This window comes from Lichenostomus cassidix, chromosome 2 (assembly GCF_008360975.1).
Source record: "Lichenostomus cassidix isolate B80296 chromosome 2, HeHo_3.0, whole genome shotgun sequence".
NCBI classification, from domain to species: Eukaryota; Metazoa; Chordata; class Aves; order Passeriformes; family Meliphagidae; genus Lichenostomus; species Lichenostomus cassidix.
In genome coordinates this window covers 8,235,584-8,253,126 of record NC_139482.1, presented here as the reverse complement: position 1 = coordinate 8,253,126, position 17,543 = coordinate 8,235,584, and the positions used below count along the sequence as shown (strand labels likewise).

The 17,543-nt window shown below is 52.7% G+C and overlaps 1 protein-coding gene and 1 long non-coding RNA gene across 2 annotated transcripts; one reads left to right on the top strand and one right to left on the bottom strand.

The window, feature by feature from the left end:
• The first annotated feature begins 4,962 nt into the window (after nucleotides 1-4,962).
• MNX1 (motor neuron and pancreas homeobox 1) lies at nucleotides 4,963-9,060 on the top strand. The gene is made up of 3 exons (XM_085050278.1): nucleotides 4,963-5,951; nucleotides 8,064-8,224; nucleotides 8,302-9,060. Exons 1-3 carry the CDS (start codon nucleotides 5,345-5,347, stop codon nucleotides 8,620-8,622), a joined length of 1,089 nt encoding a protein of 362 aa, XP_084906404.1. The 5' UTR covers nucleotides 4,963-5,344; the 3' UTR covers nucleotides 8,623-9,060.
• A 609-nt stretch (nucleotides 9,061-9,669) lies between these two features.
• Nucleotides 9,670-10,704, bottom strand: LOC146440786 (uncharacterized). The gene is made up of 3 exons (XR_014849667.1): nucleotides 10,577-10,704; nucleotides 10,171-10,384; nucleotides 9,670-10,055 (listed from the first exon to the last, which is right to left on the bottom strand). It is a non-coding gene; the product is annotated as an uncharacterized LOC146440786 (long non-coding RNA).
• Nucleotides 10,705-17,543: the final 6,839 nt, after the last annotated feature.

Genomic DNA, 17,543 nt, shown 5'->3' with positions numbered 1-17,543 from the left:
GGCTGCTTATTCAACACCCCATCTCATGTATTGGATACCTATTTAACGCCCCGTTATTGCCTCTCCAGCTCCCAGCCCAGGCTCCTGACGGGACAGGCAGCAGGGCAGGAGGTGTCCCTGCACAGCCCTCAGCCCTTTCCCTGCGGCGCTGCCAGGGCGGGGGAAGCCCCAAAGGCGTTCTGCAGCCCACAGAGCTTCACTGCAAAACAAAAAAAAGCCAAGCAAAGCCTCATCTTTTCCCCCAAACAGCCCGGTTTGCCCTGAACCTCTCTGTTCCCCGCAGCGGCGGCGGAACGAGCAGCGCAAGGGATTTTCAGGGACCTGAGCTGCGCGCAGCCAGCGCGGCCCCGTGCGGAGCGCGGAGTGTCGCCTGTCCCCAGCGCGTAAGATCCGCGCCGTGTTTCCCAGTGATGCATCCAGCCAGATGTTTAAGACGTATGAGAGAAGAGTAGTTAAAACCCACATTATATAGTTCTGCCTAGTCTAAAATTGCACGCGCTGACCCATATATTTTACACTGCAAACGGACTCCAGTCACTTAAAATATTGCAACGTCGATAGGACTAATTAATTGGAAATAAGAAACGAAAGAATACAATTAAACGAGGAGAGAATCATTTTCTAATTTAATAGCGGGACATTTATAAAGATCACAAGCTAAAAGGCATCGAATGATCCTATCGACGGAGTGCTAAATCAGCGCGGCTGGAGGCGGAGCGCTGCCCCAGCCCCTCTCCCATCGCCGCCCCCGCGCACAGCCGCGCTCCCACCCGCGGAAACCCCGCGCGGTGCCCTCAGATGCGGGGATGTTTTATTAGCCCCCATTTCCGAGCGATAATTTATTGCGATAAAACAGACACCCGGGGTCCTCTTAAATTGTCTTTTCATAACGAATAAATTTAAACTGGCTAATTAATATATAAACTAGCCCGATTTGTCAGGTTGATTTGTATTTTAGTTAATTGTGAAAGTAATTACCACACGGGCAAATTAACAGCTTTCTGGAAATGACCAAGGCAGGGTTTTTATTTCCTTCCTGGGTGAAGAAAATTCATTTTTCCCAGCTCTTGATGTGATGAATAAAAGTCATAAATCTGGGTGATTGGTGCAGGCAGAGTCTAAATGGCTTCATATTTCATTTTAGGTTTAATAGAAATATTCATGCTCTGTTTTAATGAAATTAAATTGAAGGGGGATGGACTGAGAGGCTGTCGGTCTGGCTTAAAGTGGCAGCGCATATTGGGTGGGCTTTTTGTTGTTTTCTTGTGGATGAACAAAAACTGTCCAGAGTCAGTCATTCCAGAAAAACCGCGACTGATGAGGGGATTGCAACAATAGTAGGAATAGATTGAATTTTTTTGTTTGACGTTATCTGAAGAGAAAGTCTATAGCAATCCACGCAAAACTTTGGAAAATGGCTTGTAGGAAAGAAAAGAAAAAGAAAACAACCAAAAAACATCTAGAAAATGTATCCCGGCCTCCCACTGCAGGGCTTTCTGTCCAGATGTGGGGGGCTGAGTCGAAGGGAGGGTTTGGGCTGGCTAGTCCTTCTCTCCAGCTCGGACACCTTGCAGTGTGTGAAATGCCTTTTTCCCGGGAGGGGAGGGCTGGCTGTCGCCCTCCGAGACCCCAGGAGGGGCAAGGTGCTGGTGGAGACCCATCTGCCTCTGGGAGCTGCCGGGAGCCCTCCCGGGATCCCCAACTTCTTTCCCGGGCGAAAGGGGAAAGTTTGATAACGCGCAGGCATTCTCCAAGTGTCTGAGGGTGTTCTTCCCAGCCAGAGCACCCGGAGGGGCTCATTTCCCCCCAAAAATGGCCTGGGGCAGCCCCTCAGCCTAGGAGCCGCCCCGGTGCGGGAGCTGCCGGCAGCAGGGGCTGCTCCGTAATGGATCTGATCTGTGACTTGTTGATTTCCCCTGAGCAAATAAGGCTTTGATGCAGTCCCGGCGAGAGTGGTTAGCTGATGAATTGACAAAAACTAATCAGCTTTATTGGGAAACAGGTTAAGGGCAGCAGAGTGTCAATAATTCTCCGCCTGACCCCCTCATCCATTAAGGAGAGGCAGCTGATTAGACCGAGAAGACCCTGTGCTTTTTGCACTGAAATTGCTTTCATAAACTCACCATTATTAGCAGTCAATGCAAGAGGCTAATTTAGAGGAGACATCCCGAGGATGTCACATTTATCAGGGAGGTTTATGTATCATTATCTCATTTACAGAATGTCGCAGTGTAATATGTGTTTTTGGCAATAACGCTGGCCCCGCGCCCGCGGTTTGAAACGGCTTTGGGGATACAGGGGGAGTTAATTCGGAAAAATGAGAGACACCCCATGGCAGGGCTCGGGGCGCTCCGCTGTTCCCACCGGGATTTACCCCAGTGCCCCAGGCCGCCCCTGAGCGCACCGCCCCGGCTTTTCAAAAGGCGAGATAGGCATCTGTTTGCCCACGGCCGGGGCAGCGGGGGCTCTGCTGAAAGGGACCACCCGGAGGTGTCGGCAGCGCGCTCCCTGCGCTATCTGCGCCGAGATAACCGCGCATTGTTGGCTCCCGGGCAATATACTGGATCAACACAGGTGCGGGAGCCGCGGGGAGTTCAGCGGGCCGGGATGCCCTGCGGCACCTGGGGGGACAAACACACGGGAAGGAACGGTGCGGGGGGAAGGAAAAAAAGACTTTTAAAATTACAACAAAAAATAAGAAAGGAAAACAATAAAAAAGGAGAGAGAGAGAGAAAGAGAAGGAGAGAAAAAGAAATAAAGAAAGAGAGAGAGAAAAGAAAGAAAGAGAGAAAAGAGAGAAAAGAGAGAAAAGAAAGAACGCGAGAAAGAAAGAGAGAGAGAAAGAAGGAAAGAAAAAAGAGAAAGAAAGAAGGAAAGAGAAAGAGAAGGAAAGAAGGAAAGAGAAAGAAAGAAGGAACGAAAAAAGAGAAAGAAGGAAAGAAGGAAGAAGAGAAGGAAAGAGAGAAGGAAGGGAGGAAGGAGAAGAAAGTTTTTTAAAAATGAGACTCGTTTAAAAAAAATAAAAGAGAGAAAAGAGATCAGAAAAATCGAAATCCTTCTCCAAGCACTAAATATCCATTAGCCAAAAGGTGCGACACCGGGTCAAAGACGCAGGGTGTCCAGACGGGGCGGCCGGCCTGAGCCCGCCCCGGGGGCGGTGATGGACCCGGGTCGCACGGTCTCCCGCCTCCGGTGCTCGTCCTCCACCAGCCGGCAGCGCCTGCTGCCCCATCGCCGCCTGGAGAAACACTCACGGCATCGCCCACCCTCCACCGCCAGCCGCTGCGAGCCGCTCATCCTTCCGGCGGTGGATACGCGTCCCCAGCAGTGTCCTGAGCGCAGCCCTGCTGACACGGGCTGGTTTCCCCTGCAGCTCGGTCCCTCGTCCCCCAGACTGCCCCGAGAAGGGGCCGCACGCTGTACCCAAAGCAGTTCCCCTGAGTGCGGGACAATCCGCAGCCGCAACGCGCCCGCGCAGCCCCGGCGCCGCCGGCCCGGGCATGGGGAGCTGGCAGCGGCTCTGCCCCGGGGAGCCCGGCCGGGGACAGCCGTGTCCCCATGTGCAGTGGGCTGGACACCACACACTGAAGGGGTGGCCCTCATCCCTGCCGGGGCCGGGACGCAGGGAAGGAGGCGGATGCGGGTCCACCACCCTCCTCTTCCTCGGAATCGCCCACGCGGACCCCACTCTCTGCTCGGGGGCTGCCCGCCCGTGGGGCACACAGTGACGGTCAGTGGGAAACGTGGGGCCGGCTGGGATGCCCGGGGCGGCCGCCGAACTCCCGTGTCCTTTCCCCAAGGCCTCCTCGGCCCCTCGGAGCCACGACAAAATCGAAGCGGCTCATGAAAGCGATCTTGAGGCTCGGTGTTGCCCCTCCTCATCCCGGGAAGCGGCGTGCACTGGGGTGTTGTGCCACTCGAGCCCGGCCCCCGCAGTGTGCAGGCTGTGCCCGGGGCGTGTTGGGCTTCCCCGGGCTGGAGAGGCTGCTTGGGAGCATCTGCTCTCCGGTGCCCGTGTGGGGTATCGTGTGCGTGTGGCTCTGCGGTGCCACGCGTGTGCATCTGCCATGTCGTGCCAGGCCTGTGCACAGGTGTGTCTGAGTGCCTGCTGGAATTGTGTCCGCATGTCTGTCCTGCTTGTGTCTGCGTGTCTGTTGTGCGAGTGTGTCTGGAGGCTCCAGTGAGGTCAAGAGGGGAAAAAGTGCAGGTGAAAAGGGGAATAGGAGGGCACTGAGCAAAGGGTGAGCGTCTGTGTGTGCCGGTGGGTGGGTCTGCATGTGGGCACACCCCGCAGAGGTGCTCCGGGCCTCCCTCCCATGGAGTAGTGGCGAGGAGACAGGGCCAAAGTTGTCAGACATTTTGTTAGTTGTGTCGGACTCCTTTTCCTTCTCCATTTTTCCTCCCTTTCTTTTCCCCTTTTCAATGCTTTTAGTTTTCCCACCCCAGGGGCACCCCAGGGCCGGGAGGGACAGCGCACCCTTGTTGTGGTGGCCCCGGCCACCCCTGGGGCACAGTCGGGCCACCCCTGGGGCACAGCCCGGCCACCCCTGGGGCACAGCCCGGCCACCCCCCGTGAGCGGAGCGGCCGCTGCCAGGGAGCTCACTGCGGTGGAGCTGCGACAGGGGCATTTCTCGCAGATGAGACCCTTCTTCACGGGGCAGGGAAAGGCTTTTTGAAAGGAGAACGTGTTTGCCTTGGCAGCGCTTCGTGCCGCGGCCTGACCTTTCTCTCACACGGCCGGGGCGGGGATCCCCCCGGGAAACGGGACCCTGCTGAGGAGAGACCCTTCGCCTCGCTCTTTCCCTTTTCTGTCCGAGGCTGTTTGCCTTAGATAAGCAGGTGTAATAACGCTGTTGACAGGCCCGGGATTTGGTGGCAGGGTGACTCCCTGACCCGCAGGTGTTTATTCTTTCCGACTCGTTAAAAAGCGGCCTGCGGCGCGTTTACGGCAAATATTTGCCGGGTGCGGGAAAGGTGGAAAACTCTCACGGGACACACGGCGGAGCCACCGCGGCGGGCGGAGAGCCGCGCACTGCCGGGGCTGGGAGGGCTGTCTGTGCGGACAGAGAGCAGCCCGTGCTCCGCGGGCAGCCCGGGCTGGCCCCGGCGCGGCGGAGCCCAGCGGGGTGTGAGGGGGCGGGCTCTCGGCCGTGATGGAGGGACGGAACGGCCAATGGCGAGCGAGGCCGCAGCGGCGCGGGGCCAATGGGAGCAGCCTGCGGCCCTTGAAGGGGCGCGCCGCGGAGCGCGGCCGCACTGCCGCCCGCCGCCCGCCGGGAGACGCGGCCGGCCCGGGGCAGCCGCACGGTCCCCCGCCCCCAGCCGCCTCCCGCCGGCGCGCCCATGGAGAAATCCAAAGATTTCCGCATCGACGCGCTGCTGGCTGTCGACCCTCCCAAGGCGGCGGCGGCGGGGCAGAGCGCGCCGCTGGCCCCGGTCACCTCGCTGGACGGCAGCGGCAGTAGCAGCAGCGGGAGCGGCAGCCCTTCGTCTTCGTCCTCTTCCTCCTCGTCCTCTTCATCCTCCTCCGAGCACCCCGCCGGCGGCCCCGCCGACTGCCTGCGCACCGACAGCCCCTCTCCGCCGCGCCTCCTGGCCGCCCACTGCGCCCTGGTCCCCGAGCCCGGCTTCCTGCCCGGGGCTGGCACCGGCGCCCACCCGCACCACCACGCCTCGGCGGCCGGCATGGCCCTGGGACTACACCCCGCGGCGCCCGGCGAGCCGGGCATGCCGGCGCAGGCGGCTCTCTACGGGCACCCGGTGTACGGCTACTCGGCGCTGGGCGGGCAGCACCCGACGCTCTCCTACTCCTACTCGCAGGTGCAGGGAGCGTACCCCTCCCACCCCGCCGCCGACCCCATCAAGCTCAGCGCCGGCACCTTCCAGGTGGACCAGTGGCTGCGAGCCTCCACGGCGGGCATGATCCTGCCCAAGATGCCAGACTTCAACTGTGAGTATTCGCCTCCCTCCGCCACGCGGCCGCGTCCCCTCCGTCCCCTGTCCCGCCGCAGGGGCCTACCGGGAGCTGCCTCCTTCCGAGAGGGTAGAGGTCCCCTCCTGTCCCCGGCTAACCAGGTTAGCTTCAGAGTTGAACTGGAAGGGCCGCTTTTATTTTTTTAAAAGATTTATACTAAAAGAAAGAAACCGCGCTCCGCAATGGGAGCCGGGGCTGTGCGGTCACCTCGCCATGCCCGGCCCTTGAGGAGCCCCGGACAGCCCGGCCTCTCCCGGCAGGTTAAACGGGAAGGTGACAAATTGCTCCCTGCCTTTGCAGATGCCGTTTCCCCGCCGCTCCCGGAGGGCAAAAGGGAGGGGAGGTGGGGGTTGGTGGGGACAGGGCAGGGGCAGGAGTCCCCATGGCGTCCCCAAAATCCCAGTCTCAATGTAAACCCCCCTCAAAGAGAGGTGGCAGGTCGCATCACTCACCCACCGTTCTTAATTTTATTTCTCCTTTATCAGAAATGGGCGTATAATAATGATGTCAGGTCTCCTAGGCAAAGGGATGTAGGGAGGATCTGTGACCGGCCAAAAACGTGGGGATCTGCGTTCCCTGGGGGTAAGGAGTAGGAAAGAAGTACAGTTGGAAGGGTTTGTGTTCGGGCCCAGGCAAGGCTGGGAGTGCTGAATGCAGCCGCGGAGCCCCAGCAAAGCGCGGTGCTGAGCTCCAGGCCTCGCGGCCATGGGGAACTTGCATCTGGTTTAAGCAAAGATCATTTTCGGAGGTGTGAGCTCTCGGTGGGAATGGCCGGTTTAACAATACCGGAGGTGTAGTTTTACGAAAATCATGCCAGGAAAAGAATTGAGGTGGGTTTTTTTTTTTTTTTTCCCCCTTCTCCTACTCTGCACACATTCGCAGACAAAAAAGTCCATTGTTTTCTCTCGAATTGGGGTTGTTTAGACTGGAACATTCAGGAAGAAAAAATAATTAGGAGAGCTGTCAGAGCCCTGCCTCTCAAACAAGGGGCAGAGGGGAATAAATAACCGAGCGAAACGAGCCTCGGAAAATCGCACGGCAGTGAGAAAATCTCCCGGGCGCTGTGGCCGCGAGCGGACACTGTCGTTTTCTTTCTGCCGCTTTAGCGAGCTGTCTCCAACCGCGGCCGGGGAGCAGGAGCCTCCCTTTCTCAGGTTTTTCATTTTTTCTAAACCAAATAAACCAAAGTACCAAAATACTTTGAGAAATGGCTAGTAGCGCTGCCGGATCAGATGCCCAGAGGTGTCGGGGCCTTCGAAAGGGCTCAGTTCCCGCTTGCTCGTGGCCGAGTAATTTTTTTTTTTTTTTGTATGGTTGGGTCTTCTTGTTTGTTTGGCTTTTGTTGTTGCCGGTTTGTTTTGTTGGGGTTTTTTGGTTGGTTTTGTTTTGGTTTTTTTGTAGTTTTTTCCCCTATGGTTAGTCCTCTTTAATCCTTAGTTTTAATTATTTTTTTGAATGCTGAAAATACTCCCTATTTTTTTTCCTTCCCATATCAAAGGCAGTTTTCTAGTCCTCGCTGCTGATTTATGCTCCGAGGGGCTGCCGATGCCCGGCGGTCACAGGGTGCGGAGCGAGCCCCACTCTCGGTCCGGATCCTGGTTCCTGCCCGCCGGAGGTGTGCCCGCCTGCAAATCCCGCTAATTAAACGGATATGGGCGGGCGGGGAGTGCGGCAGGTTTAACTAAAACATGAAATGGAGCAAATTGCCGCTCCCCGGAGAGCCCGGTGCCCCTTCGCCGCGATCCCTGGCTTCGGTTTATTGTCTCGCGTTTGTTAGGCTCTTGGGAAATCAGGAGACATATTTTCCTTTATTTAAAGGATTTAATTTAATTCCCTTTTTTGGGTCCCTGTGGGCGATGCCCTGACACTTTGGAAGCCGAGAAAGCCCGGAGTCAGAGGGCCTGGAGGCTGGAGGAGATCCCTGCCTCGGTCTGTGCTCCGGTGGATAACTTAACTGCCCATCCTTGCTTCAGTCTCACACGCAGAGTCTTTCCTGCCTCTCCGCTCCCCTCCGCCCTCCCGGGGGATGCACTGCCGCGGCACGGCGGCTCCGCGCTCACCTCGGCGCTCCCGTTTCTCCTTTCCCAGCCCAGGCGCAGTCCAACCTCCTGGGGAAGTGCCGCCGACCCCGCACGGCCTTCACCAGCCAGCAGCTGCTGGAGCTGGAGCGCCAGTTCAAGCTCAACAAGTATCTCTCCCGGCCCAAGCGCTTCGAGGTGGCCACGTCGCTCATGCTGACCGAGACGCAGGTGAGTTGCCCGGCCCGCGGGGAGGGCAGGCAGGGTGCTGCCCTGGCGGGCGCTGGATGAGGTGATGTGGTCTCCAGGTGAAGATCTGGTTCCAGAACCGGCGCATGAAGTGGAAGCGCACCATGAAGGCGAAGGAGCAGGCGGAGCAGGCGGCGCAGGAGGCCGAGAAGCAGAAGGGGGGCAGCGGGGAGGACAAGGGGGATGAGGACCTGCTGCTGCCCGCCCCCGAGAAGAGGGGCGGGTGGAGGATGCGGGAGCTGCCCGACAGCGAACCTGAGGAGGCGGCGGCGGCGGTGGCCGGGATATGCTCCCCGTACCATTCCTCCGACTGCTCCGAGGCAGACGAGGAGGACACGCAGCCGCAGGGCAGGCACGGAGCCCCGGCGCAGCCCCAGTGAGCCCCGCACGCCCCGCTCCCTCCGGCCGTCCCGCCGCTCCAGGCTGGCACCGGCTGCTCCCCCCTTGTTCTGATTTCTCCCTGCTTGGAGGGGGATGGAGAAGAGGATCTTCCCCGCCCTTCATGCGGAGGAGGATTTACCGCGAATACAGTGTTACTGTTGTCTGAAAAACAGACAAAACTTGAGTTCCCCCACCCCCAAATCCTGCCCCCGGAAGCGCGTTCCTTTCGTTGAGTATTGGAAATGTTTTGTTCTTACTATATATCCGGAAAACTGTTTATGTCATGAACGTTAAAACTGTTGGAAATCTCAATACTGTCTTTATTTTTGTATGTTGTATTTATAAAATAAAGTTGCCTCTACTTATGCATGCTAAATTATTCCCCAGGTCCTCCCACCCGTGCGATGAGGGGGAAATAAACGCCGTTTTGTACAGGAGGTGTACGAGCGCTGTGTGAGGGGAGGATGCTCAGCGCTCCCGGACCAGGGCACCCCGGTGGGCTGGGAGGTGTAAAAGGGACCGGGAGGGAGTGGAGAACCGCGCCTTGACCCGAATTTCACCCAGCGCCACCCCTGTCGTGTAATGTCTTATATCGGCATGGGCTCTTCCCGGGAGGAGCGCCTCAGTTCAGGGCAGGAAGCTGTGTGACCAGGCGGGTTTTGGGGAGGCGGCGGCGTCCCCAGGGCGCGATGCTTTCGGGAGCTCGGGGAGTGGCAGGGCGATCCCTGCCGAGGGGCTGGGGCCTAGGAAAGGAGGGAGGCGCACTGCTTTCCAGGGGCGGCTCGGCTTCCAAAGGAGAGCGGGACTCCCGTGCCCTCCCCGGTACCGAGGACGGGACCCCCCGCCCCGCCGGCGGGGCTTTCCATAACTGCACGATTTATCTCGCCAATAAATTTGCAGATCAATTAATCCCTGTCACCGCAGCTTTTCCCCAAATCAATTATAGGGAATTTAAATATAATCACTGGCTCATCCCCACCAGCTCGGGGCCACGTCTGGCAATTCATCCCCGCGGATGAATTACGGGGAGGCTCTGCTCTGCTCTGCTCCGCTCCTGCGCAGGGGGGAGGAGGGACCCGGTTCTGCATCCCAAGTGCCACCGGCTAGTGGGACACCGATCCCCCTCATCGCCCCGGAGGATGAGAATGAGGAGCTCTGAAACACAGAACTTTCCCACTCCCGTGCACTTGAAAAATAAAAAGAAAATAATAATATTTTAAATAAAAGTATTTTCTACAAACGCGCGTTAACCTTTCCTATGAGGCCACAGCGTGGTCCCTCTTCACGGCTTCTGTGAAAATCCACCCGTGAAACACAGGCCGGCGCACGGATGAGATTATGGGATGGGATTGGGGAAGGAAAAGCGTTATCCCTCACGGAGAGCTTCAGGTGACATCCAGGCGTACCGCAGGTAGTTACCAGCTCACCGGCCCTGCACACCCCGGGGCGACACGACAAAAACCACGATATATCATAAATCTGAACAGATCCCATATGTCAGAACACTTGATGGGGATAAACTCGATTTGGGCTTGGCCGATACCTACCCCCTTGCAGGAAAGCGATCACATCGGAGGCTCTGATTTAAATTTGTAAACGATTTTCTTTCGGTCACGGGCTGTGGAGACTTCAAGGCGATAGAAAAAGAAAGACATCTGTATCTCTGATTTTTCACGCCGCTGGCTGAGGCTGCATCTTCACGAGTGAAGGGCAGTGCAGGAGCGCGCAGGACCCGTGCAGGGCAGCGGTGGATCCTCCACCCTGATCCCGGCGACACACCCGAGTTACTCACCGTCAGCAGGATTTGCGTCTTTAGACCTTAAAATGTCCAAACCCTATCAATCTGGAGGACACATTATCTTAAAAAAATTATCAATAAATGAAATATATAATGTATATAACAACATTAATAATAACAATAACAATAATAAACAACAACAATTCAAGAGATACCTGAGATTACCCCCTTCAACAAAGTAGATCCTCCCTCAGTCATTAATTTCCAATCAAATACACACTAATTAAGCTGGTAGACGTGCCCCACCGGGCCAGAAATATCCTGTATGCCCAAGAGGTGTGTGTTCAAACGTGTCTCAGCCCCATGAAAACCAGCCTTGCGGGTACAGGCAGCTATTCACGGACTCGGTATCAAAGTCCTACCGGTGTACTGTGTCTGTCTCAATAAAATTAATCTCTTTAAAGCCCAGCGTCTCACAAGAATACCTTCAGTGTTCCAGACTACAAGGGCAAATATGTTTTTCAGATTCTGTTTTTATGGACGGATTAAAGTTTATTTTCCATAATAGGGCACCTAATAAAACTCATAAAGCTCTGTCAGTCTTACAGCTGGTGGCCTCATTTAACACTTTCACTTCGTAAATCATTTTACAACTTACCAGGTGTTTCCAAAACTGAAAGGAGAGGAGGGGGGAAGAGAGCAAGAGGGGGAAAGAGAAATTAAAGTCACTTAAAATATAGATACGGTCCTTTGGCTCTGGGTGCGTTTGCATTGTCGCTTGGAATGGCTTCAAAGAAGGTGTCGGTCCCAACGGGGGAGAAAAGCCTTTTAATCAGGATTTCCCACGCTCTTTTGAAGTGCGGAGGCTCGTCCCCACGTGCAGGGCAATCAAAGGCTCGGGTGATTAGCGCAGCCGGTAACGCGTGCCACACGCTCCGCTCCGCGCTCCGCTCCTTGCCCAGCTCCGCAGCGCCCCGGGCCGGGAAGGACTCTGCCGGGGGGCTCAGCCGGAGGCACCAAGCGCTCCTGTTATCACCCCGGGGCTGGGGGCGGAGGGGACGCGCTCTCTGGCTGAGCCGCACCGGGGTCCCCCCGCACCCAGCTCCGCGGTCTCCCCACATCCAGCCCCATCCCCCGACCCTTATCCCTCCCCCTGTCCCAGGAGCCTCATGCTCCCGGCCTGCCTCCCCCCACACCGCATCCCCTGCGACCTCCCTGCACCCATTCCCAGCGTGTCCCCACCGCCCAGCCCTGGGTGCCCCACTGGCGTTGCGTTGCCTCAACACCCAGCACAGGCAGGGCTTTAATCTAACCCCCTGTTTGTAATTTCATTATTCGGTCGGTTCCCTCCCCCAGACACAGTAGGTAACAAACCTCTTAAAATTTTCATTGCTGTACTTGAGAAGTGGTAAGTATGAACACGGACCTTTGGTAGACATTTTGCTTTAAAAAGCAACATGGTTTAGGCATGGATGTCATTAACTGGCAATTTCACGAGCATTAAGTGCTAAAACAAAAGAACCAAAACAGGATCCATATGTTCGAGGTAAACCTGCTAAAAGTCTTTCTAATGGGAAACCATAAATATATAATCTCCCTTAAACTCGCCGTGGAACTGCTGGGAATGAAATACTCCACTAGCAGAAAGACTATTGATTATTTCTGAAGTACAACCTGTTATGCTCATCCAAAACGAAGAGATTGATGTTCTATTTCTCAGCTATGCCTCCAGCTCTCAGCAAGACCTCGTCCCACGGTTCTTCCTCCTCCTCTCACACTCCTTCCCTTCGTGCCTGTTGGGCTGGACACGCGTGGGAGAGCTGCACAGTGTGTCTGCTGCTCCTGTGTCACTGCCGGCAGCTCCTCGCTGCCGCCGGTCCTTCCCGCCCCTGATCCCTGTGACAGCTCAGATTCCTCTGCCGGGATAACCACACCGAGCTTCAGCTGGGAAAGCAGGAGCATTATTTATTATTTCCTGAGCCACGCAGCGTTCCTGTCATGTGCAGGGTGCTTCTTGGTCTGCTGTTTGAATCGTAGGTACAACACAAAGGACAAATAGTAGAAGGGATGGAGCTCCCAAGCTCCTTAATCTCCCTTAGGTGTTGTGTAGTGACTAAATTACAGTGTTTCTGCCCCCAAAATGGTGGTTCAGCTCTGGTCTGGCCACAGTCAAATACTAACTGCACATTACTCTGAGAATTACTCAGTAACTGTGACACAGATTTTTTATTTTTCACCAATACTCACTCAGCTAGAATCACAGCAACAATGGATTGGGGTTGTCCCGCATTAGAAGTGGTAGTTTTGTCTTTTCTGGGACTTTTTGCTTAATTTGTCTTGCCTTGGGGGTTGTGTAATATCTCCTCTAAACAGTTCTCAGCAAGGTCAGTGGAACCAGGAGATATTTACTGTCTTCTTCTCCTTACTCTGAGAACCAAATAACTTTAATTTAACTAAGTCCTAGGTGGAGATGGAAGTGCCTGCATGGAGATGGGATCACCTGCAACATGTAGGAAGTCAGAGTGGTTTTTCTCTGATCACCAGCTACGATAAAAATTTGGTTTTCAGCTTCCTTTTGGAAAAACCCCATATTTTTCTGAGTTAAACTAACCTTGGACTGGTCTCTAAAATGAGTAGGGGAAAAGAACAACACCATTTTCCTCTAGTAAAACTCAGCAGAGGCAGTGGCTTACAATGAATTGTGTAGCTGCAAGGCTCAGCTCCATTTTTCTGCTTGCAGGATATTTGCAAGCAGATCACAATTTCCTCTAATTAATCCACTATTTTAAATTATTATTCATAGGACTTGTGTTAGTGTTCTTGGCCAATGGTACCTTTTGGCAGGTGGGACTCATGTCTGAAGAGGGAGCACAGATGGACAATGCAGAAGCTCCTAATTCAGCTGCCTCCTCTCTTCCCGCACAGAGGAGATGGGGACGGAGAATTCCTGTCCCCATCCAGCCCTGCTTGGCTGTGGGTACCATTTCCATAAATAATAACAATAAAAAAAGAGCAGCCAGCATGGATTTTAATGCAAGGCTGGGGCAGGGGAGCCATCTCAATTTAGAGCAGCACCCCAAGGGATGGGGCAGATTGTCCAGTGCTTGGTATCCCCGGTTGGCCTTTCTGGAAAGGACGTGGGAGCCAAGCAGAAGCCACTGAGCCACCTCCAGTGCTGATTTCTGCAGTGTAATAGTGGCTGGCAGCACGCTGGGGTCTGCATAGACCATCTAATGATCCTTTCTGGACTTCAACATGATGAATCTATAAAGCATGTATTGCTGTAGCAGCTAGGTGCAATTTTAGAAATGTTAATGAGTAATTACATAAAGGTTGTCCACAGTCATCAATGTTAATCACTGTTCTTTTGCCAGGGATAATTAAGATGACACTTCAGCAGCATCAGCCAGTGGTTCCTGCTGCCTGTGCTGTCTCCTTCTCCCTCCCAACTCCTGCTGCAGCTCTCAGCCTCCTTCAGAGATCTCTTCACTCCCTTCATTCCTCCCCCACCCTTGGCCCCCCAGCTTTTCTGAAGGGCCTAGTTCACCACAGCCTGAGGATTTTTAAGCTGTTTAATAGCATTTCACATGGTATTGTGAGGGTGAGCTGGAGGTGCTGGGAGAAGCAGATTTGGGTGATGTGAGGCAGTGATCTGCTGGCCCTATGCTCCTGCTGAGAGCAACAGGGCACTCAGCTCCATTTTGCTGGTAACTTGCACAGACAGGGTGTGTAAGATACTTCACCTTTCTTCAGCCTTCACCTCATGGAACGGCTGCTCTTCACACCTTGTTCTGCCTTTTTGTGTGTCTTGGAAACCTCTGATGAGTTGACCAATGACTGGAGGAGATGGAATAACACCTATCTAAATGTGTGATTTGCTGTGCTAAAACTTACACGTTTTATCCACGTTTTCACTCCTCAGCCTGTGATCAGATTCCATTCAGTGTAACACAGGTTTCAGGTGCTGCAAAGCCCACGATGGAGGTTTTAGCAGATGAAAGATGCCCCATCTGTGCCACTGAAATGTGCTGCTCTTTTAGCAGCCCAGAGCCTTGTGGGTGCCCTTTGCTTTGGGGATGGGAGGAAGAAATATTTCATCAGCTACAGATGGCAAGATACCTGAACCCTCACTCCTTTATTCCTCCAAATCTTCATCTCTAGGACTGATAATTACATCTACAGGCTAGACTTGAGGGTCGATTTTGGTAGCACATGAACACAGGATAATGTTGAAAAGTCTTAAATGTGCTCTTCTGCAAAACTTGTAACTCCTGAGCCCCCAGCAACTCCACATTAGCCTTGGGTAGCCCCAGCTCCTCCCTGGAGGAGGCTATTTTGTAAAAGTGTTACTCAGCTTCTGTGAGGGTGTCAAAAACCTGGCCAGGAATAAAGGTTTACTTCTCCAGTTCTTAGCAGTCTGAAGGCTCTCTAAACTCAAAAACTCGGTGTGAGGCTTCACAAGAATAGGGCAGTCTAAAGCATGGATGGGTCTAAGGTCTCTCCAGATCTGATTCTCACACAGATTTCAGACCACAGGTAAGAGATGAACTTATTTGAAGCCCAAAACAGCTTTTGAGCCAATCTATTGCCTTCTGCTCAAACTCTGAAGTGCTGGTAAAGAGCTCCTTACAGCCTCCCTCTGCAACTTTTATCATCACAGGAACAGTTTAGGATTCTCAAGTGCTGTCCCTGCCTTTCTGCACTGCTTTGTCATCCCTACCACACAGTACCTGCATAATCCCTGGTGTAATAAATATCCCCAAGAGACCAACAGACAGTTTCAAACCACTGACATAGGGAAATTTGGAAATTAAACATCATCTAGCCAATATTTTGAGGGTGAACTAAACTGGAGAGTAAGGAAAAATAAATCCTGTTCAGAATTTAAGGCTTTGGCTGAGGAGGAAAGGTAATTTTATAAAGATGCAAGCCTAGAAAATGCGATCAAGGTGACTTATTTTTCCCCAAGGTGTCACCAAGCGTATCTTGGCTTATTGTCTCTATATTAGAAAAACATATTGTTCTATCCTCTGGCTGTAACCAAGAACTGCTCCCCAGTGGCTTCAGTGCCTCCAACAATATTCCCTACTGTTTCACACCAGAGCTGTGTGGGCCTGTGCACCCAAGAGAGATTGGAGGATACTCTTACCATCGGAACTGTAAAAGGTCCATAACGGAGTTTCTGATGAAAAATGGGTAATGCTTGGAAATCTTTCACTTATGAAAATGAGTGAAAACCATTTCAGTGTAACTGACAAAAAATGATTAAGGCAACATTTAAAAATGGTGTCTCTTTTAATTTTGCTCTCATTCTAGTTCCATTACTCAGTTATTTGTAATTCACTTAGAAGTGAATTCCACTCCATTCACATGAGGTGAGCTGGTTTAGGTGTATGAACTGTTTTGTCCTAGGACACAAATTTTGAGGAATTTTTGGTGCCAGCTGCCTATTCCTAAGCTTATCCTTGATAGATGCTCATTCATTTCCTAAAGTGTTATTAGGGAAACCATGTGGTATCTGATTCAGAATTGTGCATGCATCTAAACTAGAGGAAGGGTACTGTAATTAGTTTTAAAGCAAGGCTGCAGGCCACACCAGAATTTGGGGATAGCACAGCTGTTTCTTATGGGTAGCTGTAATGTCCATGCCTGCAAGCTCCATGCTAAACTAAGCTTTACTGGAGGGTGAAGGAAAGTTCCTCCAGGAGATGAAATCACAAAAAGTGTCATATGGTAAAGAAGTAATATCTCTACCTACAATTCCTGAAATGAATCCAACCCAAAAAGTCTTGGGTAAAATGTACACTCAGCCATTTAAAAGTGACCCTATGGATCAAATTGTCTCCTGAAAACAAAATTGCTTCATCAATTGCAGGGAAAAAAACACATATTGACTCACACACACCGGATGGAGCTGGGTACTAAACTGCAATTACAGTCAGCGAAACAAAAATTGGAGTATTAGAGTTGCCATTCACATATTTATTAAGCTGAAATCACCGTGGTGCACTGGCTGCTCCCGGACTGTAACTTTTCATGTGCAGAGTTCACCCTCAGAACAATGGGAATCAAACGATCCCAGATGTGCTCTGAGCACAGTATTGGGTTGCACACCTTCCCTAGCACCAGGGAGGTGTGTGTCTGCGCCCTCGGAGCACGACTGACATCAGCCCCTCATCCCCGGCGTGCAGGACAATGGAAAAATGTCAAGTGAAAAAAAGCCCTGCAGATACTTGGCTCGTTCAGGTGTGGTGTTAAAACCCTGCCAAAAGGACTTGTGTATGATTTATCAGCGTCACACTCCGGCCAAAGCTAAAAACCAGACTTCACTGCCCTGTTAATTTTGATACAGAAAACAGAGAAAGTTTAAAACATTGCTGTCCAGCTTAAAAGAAAACAAAAATCGAAGCTGCCATAATAGCTGGGAGAGGATCGTGCTGTTTAAAGGGGGAATTGAATTTTTCTGCTACACAGCTGAAAAATCAAACATCCGGCTTTTTGTTAAACGCATCTAAAGCAAATCCTGCCGTGTTTTCCACCGGCCTGGCGGGAGTAAGGATTAGTGTTGCAACCGTAGCTGCTTGGCTTTCCAGCATATTGTATTTTTTACCAATCCAAAGTCCTTTTCTTATTAAGTAGCAATTCTCCCAAGCCTGCTTTATGGAAGAATTTTGGACATTTTAAGTGGCATCTCTTTTATTGGAACAATCAGGGACTGTTTCTCACAATGGTTTGATGTGGGCTACCAGACTACAACAGGAAGAAATCTCAATGGGTTGTATTTTGGGTATGTAATTGAACACTTATTCCACGGCAGACAAGGCAAAATGTGTCCCAGCCAGGTGAGTGCAGTCCTGCAGGAAGGTGGCTGCCAGCATTTGCTCTTGCTGCTCTTACAGGGACCTTGCAGCCCAGCTAGAGGGAGGAGAGACTCTGGCACAGACAGTTCAGCTAGGACAAATCTTTACTGCAGGGTTTAGAGTATGATTCATGCAAAAATTATATATTGTGCATAATATATATTTGGACATGGATGCATCCATGTAGAACACCTCTACAATATATTATACATACATTTTTTAATATAAATACATATATAAATAAGTACAAAATCCTCTCTGCTTTCCTTTTCACACGTGCTTTATATCCTTGGAATGTAAGGACTGCAGAAGCAACAGCTTG